Source organism: Haemaphysalis longicornis, unplaced genomic scaffold (assembly GCF_048455015.1).
Source record: "Haemaphysalis longicornis isolate Haplotype H1 unplaced genomic scaffold, Haemaphysalis longicornis Haplotype H1 scaffold_9, whole genome shotgun sequence".
In the NCBI taxonomy this organism is placed as follows: domain Eukaryota; kingdom Metazoa; phylum Arthropoda; class Arachnida; order Ixodida; family Ixodidae; genus Haemaphysalis; species Haemaphysalis longicornis.
Window position 1 is genome coordinate 50,685,288 of NW_027526460.1, and position 25,287 is coordinate 50,710,574.

The 25,287-nt window shown below is 50.4% G+C and overlaps 1 protein-coding gene across 1 annotated transcript in view; it reads right to left on the reverse strand.

Moving 5' to 3' along the window:
- Positions 1 to 1,943: 1,943 nt before the first annotated feature.
- Positions 1,944 to 25,287, reverse strand: part of Lbk (leucine-rich repeats and immunoglobulin-like domains protein lambik) — a 94,157-nt gene continuing 70,813 nt past the window's right edge. The window contains exons 2-19 of the mRNA XM_077683441.1: positions 17,737 to 17,808; positions 16,813 to 16,884; positions 16,583 to 16,717; positions 16,311 to 16,454; positions 15,362 to 15,505; positions 14,669 to 14,740; positions 14,508 to 14,579; positions 13,897 to 14,040; positions 13,118 to 13,345; positions 12,702 to 12,865; positions 12,025 to 12,164; positions 11,306 to 11,483; positions 10,491 to 10,772; positions 9,641 to 9,916; positions 9,206 to 9,484; positions 8,103 to 8,216; positions 6,452 to 6,922; positions 1,944 to 5,359 (exon numbers count right to left, since the gene is read on the reverse strand). Of these exons, the coding sequence (XP_077539567.1) occupies positions 5,085 to 5,359; positions 6,452 to 6,922; positions 8,103 to 8,216; positions 9,206 to 9,484; positions 9,641 to 9,916; positions 10,491 to 10,772; positions 11,306 to 11,483; positions 12,025 to 12,164; positions 12,702 to 12,865; positions 13,118 to 13,345; positions 13,897 to 14,040; positions 14,508 to 14,579; positions 14,669 to 14,740; positions 15,362 to 15,505; positions 16,311 to 16,454; positions 16,583 to 16,717; positions 16,813 to 16,884; positions 17,737 to 17,808 (3,262 nt within the window). The 3' untranslated portion in view covers positions 1,944 to 5,084. The remainder of the gene's footprint in view (positions 5,360 to 6,451; positions 6,923 to 8,102; positions 8,217 to 9,205; positions 9,485 to 9,640; positions 9,917 to 10,490; positions 10,773 to 11,305; positions 11,484 to 12,024; positions 12,165 to 12,701; positions 12,866 to 13,117; positions 13,346 to 13,896; positions 14,041 to 14,507; positions 14,580 to 14,668; positions 14,741 to 15,361; positions 15,506 to 16,310; positions 16,455 to 16,582; positions 16,718 to 16,812; positions 16,885 to 17,736; positions 17,809 to 25,287) is intronic.

The following is a 25,287-nucleotide window of genomic DNA, read 5'->3' on the forward strand; positions in this document are numbered from 1 at the left end:
CCGTGGTTGGCTGACGTAGCTACGCCTGGCTATGTGCCGGGCCGTGAAAAGCGTATCTTTTGCTTTTAATTTTATTAAAAACCCGAATTTACAGTTTATAGTATATGAAGGGCTTAATATAATAAATATTTACATCCTTTTTTACCAAAGCGTAATTACGGTCTTTTATCAGACGCGCAAGAACGCGCAATCGGTGGTTGCTAGTCAGGTAACCATGACGCGCAGAAGTTTTTATTTGTAACCGTTACGTTTTCGTTGTAGTTTTGTTTACTCGAGTGCGTTATTGAGCCTGATGCTCGTACTCGCTGGAGCTCAGTCCCACCTTTGGTGAAGTGTTTTATCTGGCCTCGGAATCACCGAAGCTCAAGTGCCTGATGTGCTCAGTCTTGTGATTCACCCGTCCGGCGAGGCAACAGGCGGCGACGGCAGCGATCGCAGTGCGTCGGAGTATGTGAACGACCCTCTCCTTTTCCGCGCATACGCGCGTAGGTCGAGTGACGATGAAAAATGCATTGCTGGCCGTGCTAGCAGTTTTCGGCGCGGTGGGGGTGCTCCTCATCACCATCTACCTCCTGAGGAAGGCGAGGATCTTGAACGGAGAAGGTGCCAAAAGCTTCCGCTACATCAAGCTGAGCCAGAACGGTGAGCGGGTGACTGAAAGCCAGTGCCTCGTCGACGTCTCCACCGACGACGAGGAGGACGACGACGAAGACGACGAGAGCTCTCCGGCCACCATCGACGTGGAGTCCCGCACTGCGGGCGTAGTGCGGGTGAACGGTCAGGCTGGCTACAGGCGGTCAGCCGTGGCCGAAAACGAAACCGACGAAGAACTTCTGCAATGAACACAACTGTCCGACAATCGCGAGGCGCGCGTCGGCGCCGAGCACTTCACCGAACCAAAGAGTGCGCACAATCTGTCCGATCCCCGTGTTTGCTGCAGTTACTGAGTACTGTAATTAGTGCCGAGTAACTTATTTTTTCGCCTGTGCGTTTATTTATACGTTCTAGACACACCGAGCTCATTGGTACTAACGACGAGCTCTCCGAGCCGTCGTGCACTTGAGGTTGTTACTGTTTAGTAGTTTTCTGCTGTATTTATATTGCTATGGTATGGGTTCTTATAGTGTGATTTTATTCTTGTTTTCTTTCCACTTAGTCGCATGTTAATAGAGGCATATGGGTTTGAAGTATACGTGCAATCATGTCGTACTCTAGGAATTCTACCGGCGTAAGAAGAATTGTGAACGCATGAGCGCATGCCTCATATCGTGCATAAGGTTAATTATTGTCTAGGAGCTGCCTTCATAACGGGCAGGAGTGCTATTGTATCACAGTAACCAAAAGTCCAACACTGCCCTCGGGAGTTTTAAACAAACTGGTGTCTGGCACATGTTCTCCTGCATGCTTTTCTGAACCGTCTTGCATTAAAGTAGGTGCATATCAATCCGCAAAGCCTTTTCATGCAATGGCACAAGCCTATTGCAATGGCGACATCAAGTAGTGTATGGCACACTTGTCTGGGAGAGTCCAATATGACTAAAAGGCATGCACTTGAAGACCTTTCCTTGAAAAGCGACAGTTGCTACGAACCAGTGTTTCCAACACTCCACGCTTCATGAAGGTTTAATCCACCTTTCAGTTTGTCTAGTCACGAGCATGCTATAGGCAATTTCCACGACTCCATTTCCTTAGCCGGCCTCCTAGAGGTAAATGGCAGGCTCATGTGTTCACATTATTTTTCACGCCGGTAGCATGCATTCCACTGTCTTGCTGTTGTGTCTGTGACTATGCCTGTGAGAGTAAAATCATCCCAAGATTTATTTACCTTCAATTTACTCTTTGATGGCATCTTTCGACGACATCTCCGATGACCTCTCGACAGATGCTGCAACATTCGACACCACGCATGTGCTTATACTAAATTCACCACACAAAACACAACGTACTGTGCATACCGAGTTTTATTACAACTCCTTATATTGCCACTGCATATTGCAACAAACAAACAATACTAGACATGGTGGGCTCGTCTCCGAAACATGTAGCCAGTGTTTATGGCGAAATGGGTGAACAAAAACGGTAACATCGTCAACAAGCGGAAAAATTTGGCAAAATGGTGGGTTTCTGAAAATAACAAATGCGACTCGCTGACGAGAGCGACGCGAAGTATGGCCACGGTGTCTCAAACCGAAACAAAACTAGCCGCTTGGCTTGTAACTGCAGGTTAAAACAATGCGGACGAACTCAACAGTTCCGACAACGTATATGGCACTATCGAGAACTAAAAAAAATGTTTTGAACTGTTTTCTTTTTAAGACAGTGGGTATATATTGCAGTGGCACTATATCCATCACTTTCCTCGAGGGGTGGGGGAGTAGGGAAATTAATGTAGTCTTAAATACACATACTTACAATTCTCTATCTACAATACCAAATATGTATATTATATATCGACACCGAAGAGACGATCGCCCTTTGGAACTTTGGGGGATAAGTCAGACCCTGACATATGATGATTGGCACTGGGCATTGCAGCATGTGAAAAAAATATATACGATGGCGAACTTGGGGAATGTTTTCCTCAGTTTTTTTTTCTTTAAAGACAACTGACCTCGATGCCTTCCTGAGTGAAACTGTACAAAATATGGCTTGCACATTGGTCTGCTACGAACGCAAGACACCCTTTCCCAGAGGAAACTAATCGACGGAATTCAAAATATCGAAGAACTGTAAAACAGTACAACCTCGACGAATTTTGGACACCAGAACTTTCTTCCAACAGCAGTAAGTTAGGATTTGGTGGCAAATGTTTGAGCAATGCTTTTTCTTTTTCACTGCGAACGACCAGCAAGATCCAATCGAGCACATATCAGGCGTACCGGCATAAGGGTCACTTCTTTCTCTCTGCTCGCCAGGTCAACCGCATCGACTTTCAGCTGGAAAATATGTTTTACCCTTCTCGTCTGAAAGCATCCTCTCTGCGAGCGCGGACATAAATAAAACTATGCTCTCTGGACAATGACTAACACTAAACTGACTCGCTGCTGCGAGAGCTATACAGCTATGTACAATCGACCTATATACATTTGACTGAAATGATTATGAGATGTTGAAGTTTGAGCTAATGCAGCTTTGAGGGCTGGTGTCCTTGCAAGGGCCGAATTTGGAGCACGCTCCACCTTCCGGTTTTGTCCATTTTCGTGAAAGCGATCTCGGCATCGCACTGACAGTAGCTGCACATGCAAGGTTTGAAGCTGACGAGGCGTGCGCCGTGACTGTGCATGTTTAAAGAACAAATCCAAAAAACTAAGTTCCGAACCCTGCCTCAGTAATGCCCCAACAGGTGACCGAACTTGTTGAATAGAGCTGTGGAGGGCTGATGAAAAAAAATAAATGATTAAGAGCAGCAAAGCAGCCGCAGAATATTTAGCAGGCTTTCCATACAGGTACCATGTGTAGTAGTAGTATCTTTTGTTGGTCACAATTCACAACCTACTGAGAATGCTTATTCTGTTTCTGTGAAGTTGTTTTTTACACCGAAAAGCCAAGCAAGCTTAGCCTGTGGTCAATCATAAGAGCACCGAATTGAACCAAATTCAAGAATTAGAACATTTTCTACAAATTAACAAAGGCAGCCATTATCAAAGCTTGATCTGTCCTCTCTCTCAATTTAATTAAAGCCCAATGCTCAGGCTGTAACTATACACCCAGACCTACTCATATCAATTAAACTAGGTCCGAACACTGGCACTTGTAAACTACAACCAGACATCTGAGTTTTTCACAATACAGAGATCCACTGGATTGATGTGGATAGGCCACAAATGGCCGCTAAGCATCAATGATCTTTTTTTTTTTCTTTTGGCACCTTCTGCTTCATTCACTTTATTATATACACAAGGCTGGCAAAGAAAGGGGGACCTGCTGCAAGCCTGACAGCATTGAAGTTGGTCAGTCCAACAGCTCCCCACACCTGCAATCGCACCACTTTTCGGGCTTTCTCTTCAATGTACAACAACCCGGCAAAATTTACAACGCGGCCACAGACGGCTACACGAGGCATGACACATGTTAAAGACTCGACGACGCTTGCGGCATGACTATGTTACAACACTGCAGCAGCCCCTAGGAACAAACGGGTTTTTCAAGTTCCACAGATATGTATTACAACCACACAGATACAACGATTTATACACAATGACTCTCAATTTCTTCTTAAATTAGGGTGGTGGTGGTGTTGCTGCCAGTGCTCTCCTATGTACATTATGTAGCTAAAACTCCCTGACACGTCCCGCGCTTCCGCACTGTATGTACATGGACACAGATAATGTACACGCACGGACACGCACATACACACACAAGCACAACAGGTAACTTTTCTTTTGTATACAACATGGCACAAGCTAGCGGACTAGCCCGCTTCACTCGGAAACGGCAGACACGCCGCGGTCGCGATTACTATCACTCGGGATGGCTTCTTTTAAACATTACATCTTTGGCTCGACAAACAAAACTCACTGGCCCTGCATCGGGAAGGGGGGAATTCAGTGTAAGAACAACTAAACCCGCATAAAACTGCCACGAGGAAATCAAATAGCAAACAAACGTATGAAAGGAGCATCTATAAAAGCACTCTTCAACAGAGTGAGATGGCACAAAACAGAATTGCAGATGAGCAACAAGGACAGGTCAGACCCGACAATTTCATAAAAGCAAGGCATTCCTGGGCCTTAATAAGTTAAAAAAATAAAAGGATACAACTAAAAACAAGTAACGTGAATTCAAATTGCTTCCCCCCTTCCTGTGATGGAGGACCGCTTCCCAGCAGAGCACGAAAAGCGGATGCCTCTCAGTTTTCTTTGTACGGGGCAACTAAGTAGTCCAGTGTGAGAGAGCCAGGTAGTTTCTTTCAGCCTGTGTGCGGACAGACCAGAGACTCGGTAAGCTGCGCAAATTCGCGCTCCCATCAAGCTGCTGCAAGCTGCAGGACAAACTTAGCTGCCACCAGTCTCGCTGAGGGAGGTACTTTGTATGTTGCACTCATAGAGGAGTGCACCGCTTTTCGTGCTGCACTTGGGTGACCGCTAGACGACCGACGCCGTCACCGCCGACGCTTCTCGATGGGCGGGCGATGGCGACGACGGCTGCAGTGACCGTTTATGGCCAACTATTAGAGCTTGCTTGCTACGCCGCCTTCCCGGCGAGAGGTGGACGTCTGTGACGTCCGGTTGCTGTTCCGCCGCGACTGCCGCGGACGGCGCCAGGTCCTGCTGGCTGACTGATGCCGGCGTCAGGCAGCACGACTGTTGAGACCCAGCCCCACTCAGTGTCGCCGTGCTGCCAGTGTTGAGCACAACCTCTGCATGGGGCGAAACGGACACCAAGAAGCAAAAGCATTAGAACTGCATCAATGTCGTTGCAACTAGTAGCGATTGCATCAACTTGGGATTTCGAGTGCCTTCGAACTGAATGTTATTTAACTCCACTACACCTTTCATGCTGCCACACGATTTCCTTCGCATCCAGTTGAAATGTCACTCTGGTAGTGCTGATGTACTGATTCGAGACTTCCGAATGCATTAACACTGTCCTGCTCAAGCCTATTCAAATCGATGGTACACTATCGACTCTCCCCGAGTGTGCTCTGAGAGCTGGTGGTATCTGAGTAGTCTATAGAGACACTTACATCCTCTTATGTTTGTACTTCCACGCGCAACGATTTTTTAAAGCACCGCCGGTACAGTGTCCTATAAGTGAGACGTGTGTCATTCGGGGCTGATTATGGGGGTCCCTTTTGCGATGAAAATTTATGCTGAGGAAGTCCTGTTAGCAGCGCCCCTGGCGGCCTCTGCTTATCAGTTGGTCTCAGAAGTCTTGTTTGTTCAATTATTATCCTTATCTCCCCAAATAGTCTTATTTTCTTATTTCATGATATAAAGTTTTATAAAACCTGCCGAATAACTGTTTTGTTTGATTTAAACACTTACAGGTGGCGCTGGCTGCAACAGGGGTTCTCTGGGAAACGCCTGCGCTCCATAAAATTTTTTTCATCGCAGAAGGGACCTGCGCTCTCCATTGGCTTTTCTTCTGCACGACACACCTCGACCTTCTAGTACACTGTACCACCATACAACAGCTGACTGCTTGGAAGACATTTTTGCAGGCATCTTATATGAAAACATGGAGGCCCCGCAGCCCTATATTAAACACCTCTGCAAGACTCCTACGGAGCACTATACACTACACCCCTCTAAAGTTAGCTTCACTACTATATTTAAATGCATTGGTGGGAGACCTTTTCGAAGGGGAACACAGAAGCAGTCTTTTACAAAAATATGAAGGCTACAGGGCATTCACGGAGAAAGCGTGACACATTGTCAAGTGTTACAAGCAGGTTTCCGTGTTTGCTTACACATTAAAGAAGTAACGCAACGGGGCCGAGGGCACACACCTTTTGGCTGCAGCCGGCAGCGCAGAGATGCCGAGCTCCAGCTCCGGACGCTCCGGGGAAACGTGGAGAAGCCCGAGTCCCGCTCATCGCTGCTCCCACCGCCGCCGCGGGCGCCACTGGCAGCGCTGCTTTCGCTGCTCGCGCTGGACTCCCTCCGGACCCGATGGTGGTGCCGGGGGACCAACGGAGCGGGCATCAGGGTCACCCTGGGGGGACCCAGCTGACCCTCAGAGAGGGACCGGGCAGCCTGTCCGGCGCTCGCCGTTCGAGAGTGGACGGGGGAGCCGTTGAACAGGCAGGGCCCGCGCTTGAGCGCCGTGGGGTGCCTTGCCAAGTGCCGCGGCGTCGTCTGCTCCGAGAGGGTGCCCGTCACGGGGCGCGGCTGGAAGCTTGTCAGGGCTGCTCGCACGTGCGGTGGGCTTGGCTGACTGCTGCCGCCACTCGCAGAGCTCAGGCTGCCTTCTCGCCGGTCTGCGCCAGAGTTGATCCGAGAAGAAAGGGAAGGGGGTGTGAAAATCGGTAATGGGGCGAAACGCTTGCTTCCAAACAAACTAGCTGCAGCAAGGAAAGCAGACCAGTACTGGATGTGGCAAGCATAGCTATTATGGTCAAGTGCTAATCACTTGGTGCTCGTGACACAAAACCCACATTAGTACATTACTTAGCGTTTAATTGATCTATTGCGTGTTTTTTCTTCTGCACATCAAAGAAGAACGCAGTATTATTGCCATAGATTAGCCATCTACAAAGTGTTGCTCGACTGCCGATTCCCTTCAAAAACACAAGAACTCATTGCAGATACTGTTGGAAGCTATTGTTACGCCCTTTTTGCCGTCCTTGAGGTAAGTACATTTGCAATGTCTAATGCTTTTTAAAGCTGGCTCCCTGGTATGCTGTGGTAGCCACTTCACTCCGACTAACCTCTTCAGTTTTCTTCACTAATTGCGACTTCAATATCCTTTCCCTTTTATGTGCTTCTAATAAACAAACGCACCCTTCTAGAAACAACAGTATGTTCTCAAAGCATGGGAACCGCTAAAAAAGAGCACAGCTCGACACGGGCAAAGTGTACGTCGGACAGACTGGCAGGTGCGTGAACGTGAGGTTGTGCGAACGCGAACTTTCAATTAAGAATCACGCAAGTGGACATCTCCCTAATCATTGCTCGGCGTGCATGTGTAAGCCACTCTGTGAGCCACTCTTCAAGCAAGTTAAGATATTATGTAGGTGCAAGAATAGCCGAGCAAGAGAGATTCACGAGGCTTATCATATAAGAAAAAAGGGACATGACTGTGTCAGCGAAACGTAGATTGTGCTCTACAACAGTGAGATGTTGTTTATCGAAGAGCGTGTGTGAAAATGCTCACCACATGTTGTTGATATGTTATGTTTTGCGTTTGTTTTTGGGTTTCGCGCGTGCGCAATGATAGGCCCGTATGCGTATTTATGTGTGTTTCTGCGTCGAATAAACTTTATTTGCAAGTCTGCGCCTGTCTTTGTGTACCTCTCTCTGTGTAGCGTCTTCCTTAGCGCAGCTTACCTCTTCCGACAGGGGCAGCCAATACAGAAGGTATCAAATATACGTGCACGCACACACATGCCTCCCAGGCCAAAGAGAGTGCTCAGATGGCTGAAGCCTTGGGCTACCCACCTCGCATGAAGAAGGGCACCCTGCTTGCCCCCAAGATGAACGTCTGACTACTGGTGTCCACCTGCGAGCCCAGGTCGTCACAGCTCTGGTGTCCACTCTCCTTGCTCGAGTGGTCTGCAAGCACGGGGAAGACAGAGAAGTGCTCGGTGAATTAATAATACAACGAGAAGAACATCACACTCTTCCATGTAAACACGTCAAAATTAGCTCTAAGGAGACTTGGAACGCACTGCCCCTGACTTCATTCTCGATGACTATGTAAATAAGAGTGGCAATTTTGTGCTGACCAACACGCATTCTTTCCTAGAAAAGTCTTCAGCTGTTTTGCGGATCTGCTGAAGAGTGACATACCGCAGGGTACACGTTTCAATTAAAGTACAAAATTTTATGTTTCAAGCATATTGTCACGTAGCCAAAGACGACGCAGCTGTCTCCGACGGTTCGAGAAACAATCACGGCGAAAGATAAACGCTCGCCGAGCAGACGCCGCGGCATTCGATTCGCCAACACTCGCCTGCGCACGTCACTTTGTTGACTGTTGCTTCACCGCCTGTGCATTCTTTGAGTTGTTAGAAGAGCACAAGTTCTCTCCAATAAACTTGCTTTTCCTTCAAGACTGCCACGTTATCTTTGAGTTGTTAGAAGAGCACAAGTTCTCTCCAATAAACTTGCTTTTCCTTCAAGACTGCCACGTTATCTTTGGTTATGTGACATCTGGTGCTGGGTAGGCGCACCCTAAACCCTCTTCAAGTCATCAACCAAGCCCAATGCACGGTTTGCGGCAACATTCTCACGTCATTTCTTGCAGCTGCCAGCTGCATATGTTATGTTTAGTCAACCCCGACTGCTTACAATGAAGACGCTACTAACGTCGACATAGCATGTGGGCCCTACACTTCAAGCAAGCTTGCGGTGTGCCTTGATAAGGCATGCACATTCCCATAAAAAGAAGGAGATGGGAGAGAGGTCCGTACACCTAGCTGACACGTGTTCGTTGAAAGGACACTGAAAAGAATACAAGGCGGTCTCTAAGCAGTCCCTTGTCGCTATAGCGTGCACAAGCTTTACCGTATCCTCACAAAAGTGGGGAAGAAGTGGCTCACCAGAGCTGTTGTCCGCACAGACATGCGTCCCCGCGTCGACCTCGGCTGCGAGGAAGGGCTCCTGCTCGTCACGCCTCCTGGCGGCAGGCTCCGTGGCGGGGGGAGCCTCGGGAAGCGCGCTGCAGTGCGGTCGCTGCTGCCGCTTGCGCGTCTTGTAGATGATAAACACCCAGACCAGGGAGGTGCCCACGATGCACACCACGACCACAATCACCACGATGCCCGTGGTCATGCCTTCCGTGTCGGCACCACCCAGGGGACCACCCAGCGAGGTCTTGGCTGCAGGGAAGAGGGGAGCGGAGGGTGTGAGGACAAGAACTCTGCTGACGAGCTCACACGAACAAACCTTATCGCCTTGGGTCAAGATGGTGATGATGAAAAAAAAAGGAGGAGGAGGAGGAGGAGAGAAAGGGTAATTCTCACTCTCATGCTCACCTGGCAGCACCTGGAGGAGCGAGAGCCCCCGCTCGATGCCCAGGGTGTTGGTCATCTCGCACGCGTACTGGCCGGAGTCCGAGGGCCGGCTGTCGGTGATGACGAGCAGCTGGGCGTCGGCGACCAGGAAGTGCCGCTCGGTGGCCACCAGGGGCGCGCCGTCCTTGAGCCACGAGAGATGCGGCCGGGGGCTGCCTGAGGACAGGCACTCCAGCACCGCCGTGTCCCCGGCCGCCACCTGCCGGCTGCGCATGGGCCGCACAAACGCCGGGGCCTCTGCTCGTGCGAGAGAGGAAGAGGAGAGGGGGGTTAGGCATTGCGGATGTTTTTTCACTCCTGCCACTGCTGCGCAGTGACAACATCTCAGAAAGCGCAATCTCAGAGGGCCGAAGTCACTTCGCGGTCACAAATTCCACACCCACAAGTCCCCATTGTTAAGAAAGCTCAAGACGTTTGGCAACTCGTCCTTTTCTTACAAGCACCACTGCTGTCCCACAAGTGCGGCAAAAATAGATGACACAGCAGTTTGCTGCTCTTTTCTGCTTAGATCTTTTTATTCACAAGTTTCTAAGCTTATTTCGCAGTTCTTAAAGTAAAAACAGTACAGGAGTGCTTGTCTAGTGACTAGCAATTTCTCTGAAACGAACTATCGCCAAAAAAACAAATATTTAAAATTACAGTCGGTCCACATCTAGGCGATTTCCTGGCCAATGCCCCCCCCCCCCCCCCCCAAAAGTACTCTGAACTTGGCTTGTCCATGGGCCCAGCTAGAGCGAAATACAAAAGAGTGCTGGTGCATGCACGACAGTCTCTACCCCACCACGTGCAAAGGAAGCAACCAGCCGCTCACCAAGCACGGTCAGTGTGGCATTGGCCCGCACCACGCCAGCGCGGCTGTGGGCCGTGCACGTGTAGACGCCCGAATCGGCCGCCTTGAGGCTGACGACAAAGAAGACGTCGTCGGTGGGCATGACGTGCATGCGGCGTTCCCTGGCGGCCGGGAAGTCATCTCCGCCATCCTTCTGCCACGACACCGTGGGCGTGGGCTGGCCCGTGGCTCCGCACTCGAGGCGCGCGGTGCCACCCGCACGCACCGTCAGGTTCGATGGTGTCTTCACAAAGGTAGGCAGCACTGCAGGCAGACAGAGCAAGTTAACAACTGCTGTCACAACTCGCAGTTGTCACGTTTCGATAAAAAGCTTGAGCTGTTTTTAATCACATAGTGCAGGGATGGCCCAGTTTATTTGTCTCAGCTCCTAGTTCAAAAGCCTGTATAGGTTATAAAAACAAAGGAACGTCCAGACCTTCCGCATCACCATCTGGCATAAAGGAGACACAGGAGCACCACCAAATGGCAGAAGTTGGGTGCCGAAGAGCAGGCATTAAAATATGCCCTCTCGTGCACTTTTGTTACAACAACATTATACACTGTTAATCCCTTTTGAGCACATTGCCATATCCAGGCACGACACGGCAGTTCGATCTAGTTTGGGATTACGTCAGATTGACTGTCAAATTCAATTACTTATTGACCAGGCAGAGACTGGAGTGATAAATGATCCTGTGTCCAGCACCAAAACTCTGTGGCCAAATTAATGCGTTAAAAGAAATCCAGCAAGAACTATGAAAGAGAGCAAACAAAGAAGAAAATGTTAAGGCGCTTACCGTACACACTGATGTTGGACTGGTTGGAGTAGACAGAGCCAAACTGGTTCCGGATCACGCACTGGTATCGCCCCTCGTCCTTGTTCTGGATGTTCCTCAGGTGCAGGTAGCTCGTGAAGACGACCACGTCGTTGGGCTCCACTTGCTCCGTCACCTCTGTCTCCACGTCGGACAAGAACTGTTCCACAGACACAAGAAAACAATTCCCGTGGATCAGCTATCACAGCCCACTATCTGGTTCCCTTGTTCGCAGGCTGCTTTTGTATAACAATGCCCTGATAACATAGACAAAACGAGGCACAAAACCAACAATTTCGCACTCTGATACACATATTTGTCTTTTTTTGCACTTTTTTATTTTCACTATCACCTCTTTTCTTTTACAACCTTTAGGTCAGCACAAAAGAGCTTTACAGTGTTTGCAACGAGACTACATTATGTTCTGCATGACGAGTTCTTTTTACTGAAAATGTATTTACCGAACCATGGTCCATTTGTGAAGCACAGTAAGCTCTAGGTGAAATCCACGAGCCATGCAGCCAATCGTCACTACATAACCAGTAAAAAAGTAACAGCGTCTACAGCTTCGCTACACATAAACACAGAGGTTACTCAGCCAGTTTGAATTCCCAGTAAGTGATTTATTGCAGCCACAATGTGTCTTACTAGGGTTGTACCAACAGATAAAATGAGCAAACTGCTTTCCCCCACCCACTCACCTTCTGCTCTTTCCTCCATTGAAACTCCAGCCTCGAAGCACTAGCCGTGGCTGCCTTGCAGACAAGCGTGATGTTCTGACCCTTCAGGGCAACCTGGTTCTCGGGGCTCTGCATCAGGATCTGCGGCTTGGGGAAGTCCTCTGTTCAAAGGAAAGAAAGGAGGAATAAACCAAGAAGCAGGACATCAGGGACTGAGCAAACAACTGCAATACAGGGATGTTTAAACATCATAGTATAGACCAAAAGCAGGCGTAACATTTTAACAGATTTAGAAGAAGCTAATGATATTGGCAATATTTAAGTTAAAAATGCTCATTGCGAATCCGTGTTTCCACATTAAAAAGAATGTCTGAAGGACGTTGGAACAAGTGACATGCCACGTGCCTCTATCATTCCAGGTTTCGACCGCTGTAGTGGACTTATCAGAGCACACCCTCCACGAGGCCAGCCTAAAACAAGCATGGTGGACTAGCTTGCTTGCTCAATTACAACGCCACTAGAATTGCCTGTGTATATGTATGAGCCTGTCCACAAGAGCAGAGAGATAAAGCACGTACACAACCTGTTACTGTCAGAGCAAATTTATGAGACAAGCCCGTCTTCCCCGTGCTTTCCAATTTGGCCTTTTGCACAGGATGACCATTACAAACACCGACAAGACGACAATGAGTACGCACTGCACGTGAAGTTTTCAGCAGCGATGTCAAGCACTGGAGTGCCCTCGAGGGCTGGCGGGTGTCCGCAGCGAACTTGGACGGTCGACTTGAAGCCCTTGCGGGTGATCCACGCGGGCAGCCAGAGGAGGTTGCAGTCGCACAGAAGGCTGCTGCTGTCCAACAGGCTGCACAAAGGGGAAAAAAAAACAAAGGCACTTGAGCCTTCGCCTGCACATCCTTTAGAAAAGACTTGCGCCACCGCACGAACAATTAACGAGACCCAGGAAGCATTGCAAAAGAGTGACTGGGGCATTCGAGCGAGTTTCAAATGAGTTAATCCCACATGCAAGTCTCGCACATAAGTGCACCTGTGTGAGGTATCTGTGGCAGTTCTCCTGTGGAAACAAGAAGTGCGGGAGCAAGGGTGCGGCACTCACAGAGTGGTCAGCCTTCTGCGCAGCGGTGCGAAGGTGCCCTGGCTGATGGTGGCGATGGGGTTGCGTGAAAGGTCCAGTGAGCGCAGGCGGCCCAGGCCCGCAAACGCTCGTGACGTCAGCGACTTGATGAAGTTGTCCGACAGGGTCAGCAGTGTCAGGCTGCTCAGGCCCAGAAAGGGCCCGTTGGTGTCCTCCATCGTCCACGACAGGGCGTTGTGGTCCAGGTACCTGCGACCGAGAAGACCGGGGCACGTTCAAAACCGCACTGAACTCTTTCCAAATTTATGCAGGTTTTTACACCGGTTTTACGTTGGTGTCAAAAATTGTGGTCTTGGGTGCCAAACTTGATATTTGGGCTGTGGATCAATACGGACCGAATCCTGAACAGGGGCTGAAATTCCAATACACCGGCAGTTTTGCTTTTTGCCTCTGTCATAAGTAGCACAGAAATCAATAGGAGACAGCAGCCGTGAGTCAGGCTACTGTCCGGAGTGGAACTACTATACACAAGACAAAGAGAGTTCTTAACCTATAAAGAAAGGCAGTGGCTCGCAGACTTTGATGGGAGATAACGTGAACAGTCATTAGCAGGAGATCAATGAACAGCCTATAGCAAATTCAGGAACCAAGCTGCAAGCAGGCTAATGGTGCATCACGGCAGTGATTTTCAAAGTCCACAGCTACAGTTAGTTGAAATGCCCCTTTATAACGGCATTTCAATGACTCCTTAATGACTCCTTTGAAACAAGTGCGGACCATTTTGACTCTTGGTCACTTACATCTCCTTGAGCTGATTGAGCTGCTTGAAGGCCCCCTCCTCGATGTGCGAGACAGAGTTGTGGCCGAGATATAGGTAGCGCAGGGACTCCGCCTTTGCAAAGGTCGTCTTAGTGATGGCCTGAAGGTTGTTGAACGTCAGCTCCCTGAAAAACGCAGGCGAGATCACGGCGTCACGCTTAGTAGCTCAAAGCAGGTCAAATACACATAAACTAGGAAACAAGCCCTGTGATGTTGGCATGCTGGTGTCTTATTTTGTGGCTGCATCATATGTCAATGGGCACATGAAGTAAAAAAAAAAGTATGCCAATTGTTGCTACAGAAGTTTGAGCAACCCCTTATCTTGGAACATCCTAAAAGCTTTTGTTACAGCGAGATTTGCAATTTCCCTGTTATATTTTTTTGTCAGGTTGAATTTCACATATTGACATTACGCTGTTTCTCTCCCCTCCCCCCCCCCCCCCCCTCTTGGGTTTTTCGTTTTTTTCTGGAAACACTATTTTTAGAAAAGCTGACACAAAATGATTCTGTACTGTAAACATGAGTCCAAAATGCTACCGCTACATGTACTACCTCCATTAATGAGCAAAAAAATAAAGCAATGTTCACTCACAAGTGGGTCAGTTTCTTGCAGTACTCCCAGCCTCCCATGCCAGCTTCTGTGATGGCATTGTGGGTTAAGTTCCTGCAAAAGAAGAACCCAGCACAATCAAGCACAAGAACATTTGAGCTGGAAACTTAGCTACCAAACGAAAATGCACTTGTGACACTCACAGCCACTTTAAGGAAGACAAGCCGTACAACCACCCACTGGTTACAGCAGTGATGTTGTTGAAGTCGAGATTGCTGCAAATAAAAAAAAAAACATACCATGAGACAAGCATCACAAAAGAAGCTTTAAGCAAAGCAGCCACTCATAACTCCTATCAAACACCAATTTTCATTAAACGATATGTGGCACGAGAATGCCACAGATTCTTTTTTTCTTTTTCCACACTACCAAAGCAAGCTACACAACCCAGATGGAAAGAATCAATTTTGCCGATCATGCCCAAAAGCAACTTGAGGGCATTGCTAAAACTACCGAAAGTCCCCCTCCCCTTCTCCACAAATGCAAATTAGAAAATGAGAAAGGCGAGTTTCTACAAACAGAAACAGCATAAAAGGACTCATGGCATGCTGCTCCGGTTAATGTCACAAAAGGAAGTAAGCACAAGAGGGCAGGTGCTACTCACAACCAGACTTATCATAAAAAGCAGGCAATTCACCCATCTTATCGACAGGTTGTTTCTTGCCATTAAAAAACCCCATATATCACTAGCACATGCACCACTCTTTACGATAATTCAGTGCAGACAAAACCTTCCAACACAACCTTAACATAGATAGATCCCTGTTCAACTGCACTACAGAGGACTGACTGGTGCAAATCAAGCCAAGCCAAGAACAAAGGCGGAGATCACTCACAGCGTGTGGATTTTTCCGAGGTAGTAGAAGGCGCCGTCGGAAAGGTGCCCAATGAGGTTCTTGCGCAGGCTCAGAGATTCCAATGACTCGAGGCCCTTGAAGCTGAGGCCCTCGATTGCACGGATCCGGTTCTTGTCCAGCTCCCTGCAGAAAGAGAAGGAGAACGATGACGTCTCTGTCACTCACTCACCTGCACATGGGTGAGAGCCTTTCTGAAGAGGAGATGAAGAGTTAACTTCAAGTGCACAATAAGGAGCTTTTAGTCTGGCAGCATTGCAATAAGACATCCTTACGTAGAGGTGATTGCAAGGGGGACATTATAGGCAAGGAGGAGACAGTTATTAGCAATGGTAAATTAGCACAGGCCCAAGTTTGCACAAGCACCCCACTGATGGCTCCTTCATTAACTAACTAAATCATAAAAGCACAAACAGTGGTGCTGCAGCCCAATAGCGTATTTTTCCCTACAATTTAAGATCTATTATATGTACACATGTAGATGTGTGAAGACTACTATATCAAGCAGAAATGTAAGCACCTTCTTTATGAATTCATAGCTCCCGATAAATAATGCAAGAAAAATAAGAATAATGTCCCCTCAGTTTCCTTGCATAAATAGCACCTTCACTTTGCACAAAAGGCGGCACAACTAATAGCTACAATTACTGCTTTTAAGCAAGAACTTCATCATCTGCATAGCCCCACAAGTTTCAGAACATCAATAAAACACCTTCAGTGGATGTATTTTTTTCCCCTGTTCCTATTTGTCATGCTCTCTCGAGTCACAAAAAATACCTGTCAATTTTTATTCTGTTGAAGCTTTGAAGTTCCTAAATTCTAATCCAAGCTCATCAGAACGCATTCGCAAACTGGTGTTCACGGAAATAGCACACAACAGGAGGGGCCAACTCTATCTAGCTCACAAAAACCAGGCAGGAAGGGAACCTACAACTTCTTGAGGTTGTTCAGCTTCAAGAACAGGTTCTTGGGAATGGCGGCAAGACGATTCCTGTTGAGCTGCAGCGTTTTCAGACTGGTGAGGTTGTCCAGGGCACCTTTCTCGATGCTCGCGATCTTGTTTGAGCTCAGTGTCCTGCGCAAAAAAGTTAGTTTGCTTAAATGCAAGTCCCAACGCAATGCTTCCAACGATTAAGCACAAAAACACTTCTCAATGCAGTCTTCAAAAAGTACATCTTGCAACTAAAATAACTGAGGACTTACAAGTGCTCAAGCTTGGAACTGTTCGTGAAGATGCCGTTGGGGATAGACACGATCTTGTTGAAGCTCAGGTCGAGGCTCCGTAAATGAGGAAACTTCTTCAGGTCACTGGTGAGTTGGGGTATGGCATTGTGAGCTCTGATAATGACAAAAAGAAAACATTTGCAAGGATTAACAATGCCCCGCACGACGCCACTCCTTCAGCTCAGCTGTGATGCGATATCTTTACTTACAGATTAAGATCGATTAAATGTGGAAGAGAGCCAAGATTCGGGATTGCAGAGAGCTTGTTGTGCGTTGCTTTTCTGTAAAGAGGTTGGCAGTTCAGGGTGTCAGCACAGGCTACGCTAGATACGCGTAAATAGAACTGATTTAAAACAACCAGTTCCAGATACGCTAACAGTAGTTGTAGATAACACTGTTTGGCTAATGCATAAAAACTGACTGGGCGGAAATATAAAAAATAAAATGTCCACACCAAATTTTCTTTTTCTCTCACCATCAAAACCTAGAATCATGGCCCAAAATGAAAATGACCTTTGCATCGGCTATAGGCGATACATAAGAGCTCTGCTTAGCTGTTTAGTACACGAACTTCCAAATTGCAAAATGTGTGTTCACCAACAGAGCAAGATGACTAAGCGTCCAGTTGCTTTCTGAAATGCCGTTTTCGATGTTTCTCCGACTCATTATCAATTTCAGAAAAAAAAATTATCTCTAAAAAAGCTCCCTTCAGTGTTGCGTCAGCATTCATGGCAAAACTTGTGTTATCAAGAGAATGGACAGTTTTAGCCTCTAATAGCTACAACATGAAGTGTGCCATGTTGTTACCATGCTATTATCCCTAGATGTTGTTTGGGTGTGATCCCGCTACGATTTGATAGGATAGGAAGAAATAATATTTCTCACACTTTTTCTCAAAATTCAAGTCCCTGCTATTAAATGCGCTTTATCTATAAAGGTCTTAACGTTGCCCATTGGTTAACCATTGCTGAGAATCTAAGCCTTCTTTATCGCTGCTATATATTTTTATTAAAAGTGACAGAAAATCCAATGAATTATCTCTTGGAATTTATTTTAAATGTGGTTCTTTTGTTCGTTAAATCAATATATTTGCGAAATTTGGGTTTTGCAAAAAGTGTTGTTGAGCTACTCACAATCGCCGCAGGTGAATGATGTGCTGAAAGCTGCTCGGATCCAGCGCGGTGAACTCATTATGGCTGATGTCCCTGCATCAAGTAAAAAAAACAAAACAAAAAAGCAGGCTGTGAGAATTGCGCACGAATGAAACCTAAAGCAAGTTTACCACCATCACACGTCCTTATTGTGGGGTAAATGAAATAAATGCGAAGACCAAAATATAAACACAGGCACAAAATTGAAGGCTGGCTGAACCCTGCAAAATAATGGCGCGACCCCGCCACATCTATGTGGAGCGGTGACCACTTTTAAATGTAGAAGTTTTGAACTTTTAAAATTGAGCACACAGTCAGATTTTGTTCCTGGGCAATGTTTGTTTGAGATGGGGAAATAACCATCAATATCTAAAAGTCCACTGATGCGCATTAATGTGATGTTACATTTTTCACAGAATGGGAAGTATTTCATCTCATTTAGTTTGGTGCCAGTGATGAAAAATTCCAATTGACGTTTCAACTACCAAACAAAATTTGCGACCATCAAGCGCTGTGAGAGATGGACTTGTGCTTGGAGGATGGCTTGGTGGGATCATCGGTAATGCATCTACTAAATTAGGTTAACAGCGCACTTAGGCAAGGACAAGCGAAGAAAGAAGACAGGTTAAAACGCCGACGATTAAAAGATGCCCAAAGAAATGTAAATGAAGTTCACGAAGATGGCTTAGCGGGCTAGTTCGAAACGCATCTTTAAAATGGGGTTAACAGCGCACTTAGACGAGGTCAAACCAAGAAAGAAGACAGGACAAAACTCAAAAATTTATGCTTCGTATCTAACTTAGGTGCCCCACACGGCTGACGCGCGAAACCTCAAAATCAATATAAAACACCTCACGAGACAGACATTTACCCGGCAAGTGCAGTGCAGATGGTTCCCTGGGCCTCAATAATAACAAGCGCAGCGGCCTCAGCGCGAAAGTGGCGCCGTAAGAGGGGCTTATAAACAACGACGAATTCGCGCCAGTCGCGGCGCTAAGAGGCCAATAACGACCTCGTTTGCGGTGAGGCCTGGAAACATAAGCATACGGGCAAACGTTCCAGCCTTTCACAGCCCCAATTGAGTGGACTCCACAAAAACAAACGAGCAGGGGCTGGGGGATCCTCAACGGAAGAACTAAAGGCTAGCGTAAAAAATGAGATAACACCACCGCACTTTCGGAAGCAGGAAACCGCAGACCAAACGGAGGCAAGAGCCCCGCGCGTGAGAATTCAAAATAACCATGCCCTCCCGCCGCTGCCGCGCGCTGCGGCACACCAATACCGTGCAGCATCGCGTGAAACCCTAGACGAGTAAAATTCGGCTCTAAATTCTTGCGTGAAAGCAGGCGGTGAGCAATAACTGGCTCCGGAAACAGCATTTCTCGAACTGCTTCTCTGACCGTTACCATTGCTCCCCGTCCCGGCGGCATTTTTTGGTGCGTTACAGACACGGGGAAGCCGAGAATAATGAGTACGCGCGTCTTTAATTCGCGCGCCTTCGCGAGTGCTGCACGGAACTGTGGTTAGGAACGCCGGACGGTGGTGGCGCGTGGATTGTCGTGCCTCGGGATTATCAGCGCTCGCGTGTGTGGGGGTGCCCGCTGCCCCAATAACACGCCGCAGAGCGTCATTCACCGCAACGAACCGCGAACGTAGAGGCGGAGATGCACTACACACAACAGATGCTAGCGCGGCGTTCCCCCCCGCCCCCATCCTGACCGATGGCTGGGCCTTCCAAAACGAGCGAGTCGTGAATCGTGTTATGGAACCACCATCTGCTGCTGCTGCCCGTAGCGTTTATCACAGAACCGTTTATCCACCACCCTGACCCGGGGGAAACGTACACAGTGGTGAGCAGGTTGGTTTTTCATTTTTTTTTTTTTTTCCTTCAGCGAAATGAGATGCACTGTGACGTCACGCAAGTTGACTGATCAGCGTTTACACACATTTCTCCCCCTTATGAAATGAATAACACTGAACGGAACCGGAAGCGCAACCTTCCTCAATGCGAAGCAACTCATCAGACGGTGTAATCGGCAGGCACAAATAAACTCGGTCCTTTTCCGTGCGCATCCAAGCGTTCTAAATTAATCCGAAACTATCCACTACTGTTTCGAACCGGGGGCAGAAGGACCTCCAGTTGGACATAGGTAAACAGGACTTCGGTAAACTTTCCCAAACAGCCAAGTGATTCGCGCTGCGGAGACAGCCGCCAACGGCGTCACGCCACAGCTGGCTCTTTTCTCTGCCGCGCGCGTTGCTTCTTCGCGTCGGTGGCTGCGCACACGCTGACGCACGATCGGGTCACGCGGCGGCACGACCGTTCACAACACCACCGCGCGTGATTCGGCGAGTGCGGCGCGCACGCACATTTGCGCAGCCGCTCGGAACCCATTCAATCGCGGGCGACCACATCCCCCACCGCGCACACCATCTACCTGCTGGCTTCCTTCCCACCAGCGTGCGTCAGACGATTCGCTATCACCCCCCACACGTCCCTCAATCTCGGCCACTCAGCACTGTCGGGGGCCATCGTATTTCTACGCTGACGCAATCAAGTGGCGCCACATATCCCGCCTTCCTTCATTTCTCTTTCTTCGTCGCCACAAAGACGCGGTGCGCGACCACAAACAGCTCAAAATGTGAGAGCAGTTCCCTGGTTCACGTAGAAAGATTTAGGGTCGTCTGCTCCCTTCCTTATCTATCCTTTTTGTACGGAAAGAGTTCTTCCCTGTTGAGCGGATTCCGCCGACCTGCTAAAGACTACACGGGACAAAACTTGACGCGAATCAAAGAAAACACTGAACCAATACGCCCCTGTGGCTCGGGGCGCAGTTACTTCTTTCACCCCACAGCCAGCGGAAAAAGCGACAGCGAGCTCCCCAACCCCCCCTTTCACTCATCAAAGAAAAGCACACAACTAGCGTTTCAATCACGACATCTGACGTATATTGTTTGGTCTGTAACACCCGTTCAGCGGAAGGCGGTAAGTAAGCACAAGTATTCTCCATCCGCCAACAGCACCAAAGTCGACGGAGCGGCGTCAGCAAACGCGAATGTTATCGGATTATCTAACCTTCACTGGTAAACTGCGTTGCGGGACAAGCTAAGCAGTCGCCAAAATGCCAAACCAGCGTACCGAACTTGGCAAACCGCAATCAACGAGGGTCTACCACCGAGTCATGCAGCACTGAACGGCGATTATCGAAATCCCGCCCACGATCTGCGCCAAGGAGAAGAAAGGAGAGGATTCGAGCGCGCTTCTCGGAACATCGCCACGGCGATCGACTCCGCTCGTGTGAGCGCGCACTCACGGAGACCTCGGGGCCGTGCATTCAAGGCTACGACGCAGTCCGCAAACGTTCACCGCGCAGGAAAATAATCCCACGAACAACAAAAGGTTGTGGTTGTGGCACTACGACGAGGCTGCGCCCGAGAAGAGGCGTCAAAAAGCTGCGGCCACTCGTCGTGATAATGCGGATTGCTTTCTCCTCCGCCCGACGACTTTATTCGCGCGTCGACGCCGTCTCCTGCTGCCGCATTCTCTGGACCCACACGCTCTGAGCGGGGTGATAAGAGGCTCTCTCGCGCGCTAATGCATTGGTACACACGAGGGCAGGCGGGCAGGCCCTGCAATCTACTACGGCTACGGGCATCGAAACGCCAACGCGCGGGGAAAAGCGAAGGCGAAAAGGGACCAGAAATTGAAGTCGGTCTGTGGACACGGCGCACAGCCAAGACTTCACTATCGCACCCCCCCCCCCCCCCCCCCTTCCGTCTTTTTTTTTTTTCTTCGAATGTTCGCGATAATATACGAATATGTTCGTTACGTCCTGAGCTCCACCCGATGTCGTTTCGTAGGCAGATTACCTTTTGTCGGCACGGACACTCCAGTTAGAACTCCAGTTAGGTCTACAAATCGGACGAGTGGGTGGCACGCGGCGGGAAACGACGCAACAACAACGGTCGCAAATCATCTGATCCCGCACGGTGTGAGCACGTACACTAACTATCCGTTTTTGATACCTCCCTCTAACACATCATCGCTAAAGTATCTAAACGTGCGACCAATCCGTTCAGTTGTCCATTCTATCTGAGCCTCGGTGCCACGGTGACGGGAGCCAGGTTTTCAAAATACCTCGATTCCACGAACAACTCTTTCGTGTCTCAACAGAAACCAACGACTTGGTGAGATTTCTTTTTTTTTTTAATTTGAAAAGCACAACCAACTACTAGGCAGCACCAGTCAGTATCATACATAGTCTCGGGCTATCATATTTCAACTGTAATTCTGGTGGTGGTGATTTATTAACAAAGGAGGGAAGAGAAAAGGCCTGGGGATATTGTTGAACTCAACGGGGAGTTCACCCTCATACGACCCAGTCCAGGGAAGGGGATTGGGGCTTCAAAGGATAGGAAGAGAGAAGGGGGAAGAGGAGAGCGTTAGGAGAGTGGGAGATAGCCTATATCGCGTTCGTTTAGTCCATGACTCGATGGCTACAAACGCAGTGCTAGTCCTGTTGTAACCAGGAAGTTGACTAGGTGCTGGAAGACCTCCCGTCGGATGGCGTCCGGTCCCGTGGGGAACAGGAAGTCTTCTAGTTTGTGGCTTGGGGCACCGAGTCGCTGGAGTTCGGCCCGGAGTTGTGTCCTTGCGGTGTCGTGCTGCGGGCAAGAGCACAGCAAGTGCTCTAGCGTCTCGGGCTCTGGGCAGTCGGCGCAGGTGGGGGATGCTCGGCGGCCTTGGTGGTGCAAGCGCGCTCCCACGTTGCAGCAATTGAGCCGCAGGCGAAGAAGGAGCGACCGGGCGTCTCTGCTAATGCGTCCGGGCAAGACCCGTGGGGCCTGCCCACTGACTACTCGGGCATCTGGATGCTTGGCCTCCACCACTCGTGCCAGGATAGTCCTTGCAGCGTCAAATGACACCACATCCCGGGAGGCTGGAACCCCTGCCTGGCGAGCAGCACCTTTGGCCAAGGCGTCTGCAACCTCGTTGCCCGTGATGTTCACGTGCGATGGCAGCCAGTGAAGTCGCAGTGGACACCCCTGCGCTTCCACCGCATGAAGCTTGGCCGCCAGCGACCGCTCAACGTAGCCGCTAGAGCTGGCTGGCTGGTCGGCGGCACGCAGACGGAGGAGGGCAGACCGTGAGTCAGTCAGGATGATGGCCCCCCGGGCCTGGGTGCCCTGCTTGAGAAGAAGATCTGCAGCCAAGTGAAGTCCAGCCAGCTCTGCGTGGGTGGATGAGGCAGGGAAGGGCAGGCTGCACACCTGGCTGGTGCCGAGTTCTAGGGCCGTGCAGGCGGCTCCGGCTCTGCCCATCGACTGTTGTACAGATCCATCCGTGTACACTTGCAGATGTCCGGCAGCGTCGCCCTGCAGCAGGGCAGCCACCTCTTGGTGGACAGCCTGGGGTGGAGTCGACCTCTTACTACGGACCCCCGGCAATGTGGTGACAATGCGTAGAGCCTGCCCCGTGCCTGGGGGTGGTGGCTCCAGGCGTGGCCGCTGCGGCAACGCGATGTGGCTCTCGTACGTACTGAGCAGCATGCCCATCCGAGAGTTGGGCCGGCTGCGGTAGCGCTCAAGGAGTGCCACGCCGTCAGGTGTGCCCTGCAGGCGGTGGATGTGGTGGAGACCCACCTGCAGGGCCCGCATCTGGATGGGCCAGAAGCCTGCCTCCGTGTATGTCGCCGCCACCGGAGATGTGCTCGGAAGGCCCAAGCAGAGGCGGATAGCCCGGCGCTGATCCACCTCCAGCTCCTCCCACCGGCGCGGCTTGAGTTGCACTAAAGGCAGAGCATAGAGGACGGCGGACGATGCCATACCGTGGAACACCTTCAGGGCCACGGTGTGTGTGCAGCCCTGTCCATGCGCCAGCATCCTCCGCACGCCCTGGTGGACCCTCGTTGTGCGTTTCCGAAGCGCCTTCACCGCAGGTAGCCAGGACAACTGGCAGTCGACCAGGAGCCCCAGATACTTGGCGCTAGTGCACCACGGAAGAGTCTGACCGTTCAAGGTGAGCGGTGGTGTCGTCTTGCGTGCTCTGTAGCCCCTCGAGTGGAAGATCATGGCCTGCGTTTTCGTCTCGGACAGCTGCAGGCCACGGCTTGTGAGGAAGGCGGCGACTGCCCACAGCACCCCCTGGAGACACGCCTTCACCTTGGAGAGTAGCCTCGTTGGTCCGTGCGCCCAGATGGCGATGTCGTCAGCATAGACTGCCATCCCCACTGGAAATGCAAGCCCAGCTGGGATGCAGTCCGGGAGTGGAGCCAGGACGAGGTTGAAAAGGAATGGGCTGAGCACACTCCCCTGGGGAACCCCCGAGTTGACATCTCTTGGGCTGCTCGTTGCTCGGCCCACCCTGACTCGCAGGGTCCGGTTAGTCAGGAACGCCCTCACGTATCTTCGGAGGTGCCCCGAAACGCCCATGCTGTCCAGGGCGTCCAGGATGGCCGTGTGAGGGACGGAGTCGAAGGCCGACTTCATGTCCAGCAGGAGCAAGAAGGCCACCTCCTTGTCGTGGCGGGCCTGCTCCAGCATAGACACCACATCTCCCAGGGAGTCAGCCGTGCAGCGGTGGCGCCTGAAGCCGCTTTGCTGCTCCTTGAAGACGCCCCGACGATCAGCAATCCACTGGAGGCGGGCCAGGATCGTGTTCTCCATCAGCTTTCCCGCCGCGGACGTCAGGGAGACCGGCCGGTACGATGCAGGCTCGGTGGGCGGCCTACCAACCTTCAGCATCGGCCTGACTAGGGCCACCCGCCAAGTAGGTGGAAGGCTGCCCTCCCTCCACACCTGGTTGAAGAGCTGTAGCAGCGGCTGCAGCTGGGTGATGTCCAGGTTCCGAAGCATTTGGTATGTCACCCCGTCAATACCAGGGGCGCTTCGCCGCTTGGGGCATCGATCCAGGGCGGCCCGCAGCTCCCAGAGTGTGATGTCACCACTGCAAATGGCCACCACTTGCGGGTCCTGGGGGGCCACCGGAAACACGTGCACCTGGACTTCAGCGGTGGGTAGAGCCGGGGTGAACTGGTCGGCTAGCCGCTCTGCCAAGGCCTCCTCAGTGATGCGCAAGGAAATGGCGGAGGCCAGCAGGGGGTGCCGGTTGGTGACGGAAGGCTGGAGAAGGGCCCGGAAGACTCTCCAAGCTTTGGCCGGATCTCTACGTGAGTCCATGGAGGAGCAGAGCGACTCCCAGCTCTGCCTCCGCCGCTGCTTGGCTCTCCTCCTGCACTGTGCATCCACCCGTCGGTACGCCGTCCAGTCTTCCGGACGCCTGCTCCGGATGGCCCGCCGTTGCAGCTGGTTGCGCCTGGCCCGGAGTCTCAGGAGCTCCAGGTCCGGTAGTGCCGTGTAGAGGGGCACCTCCCCCCGCAATGTCGCCTTGTTGGCGCTCTGCACGACAGCTGCCAGGAAATCGGGCTCTGGGTCCTCCAGACGCTCTGCCATCTCCTTGCGGTAGGCGGTCCAGTTGGTAACGGCGTAGACCCTGGTGTCTGCCCGCCTGCGATCGCCCCTGGGGGTGACCAG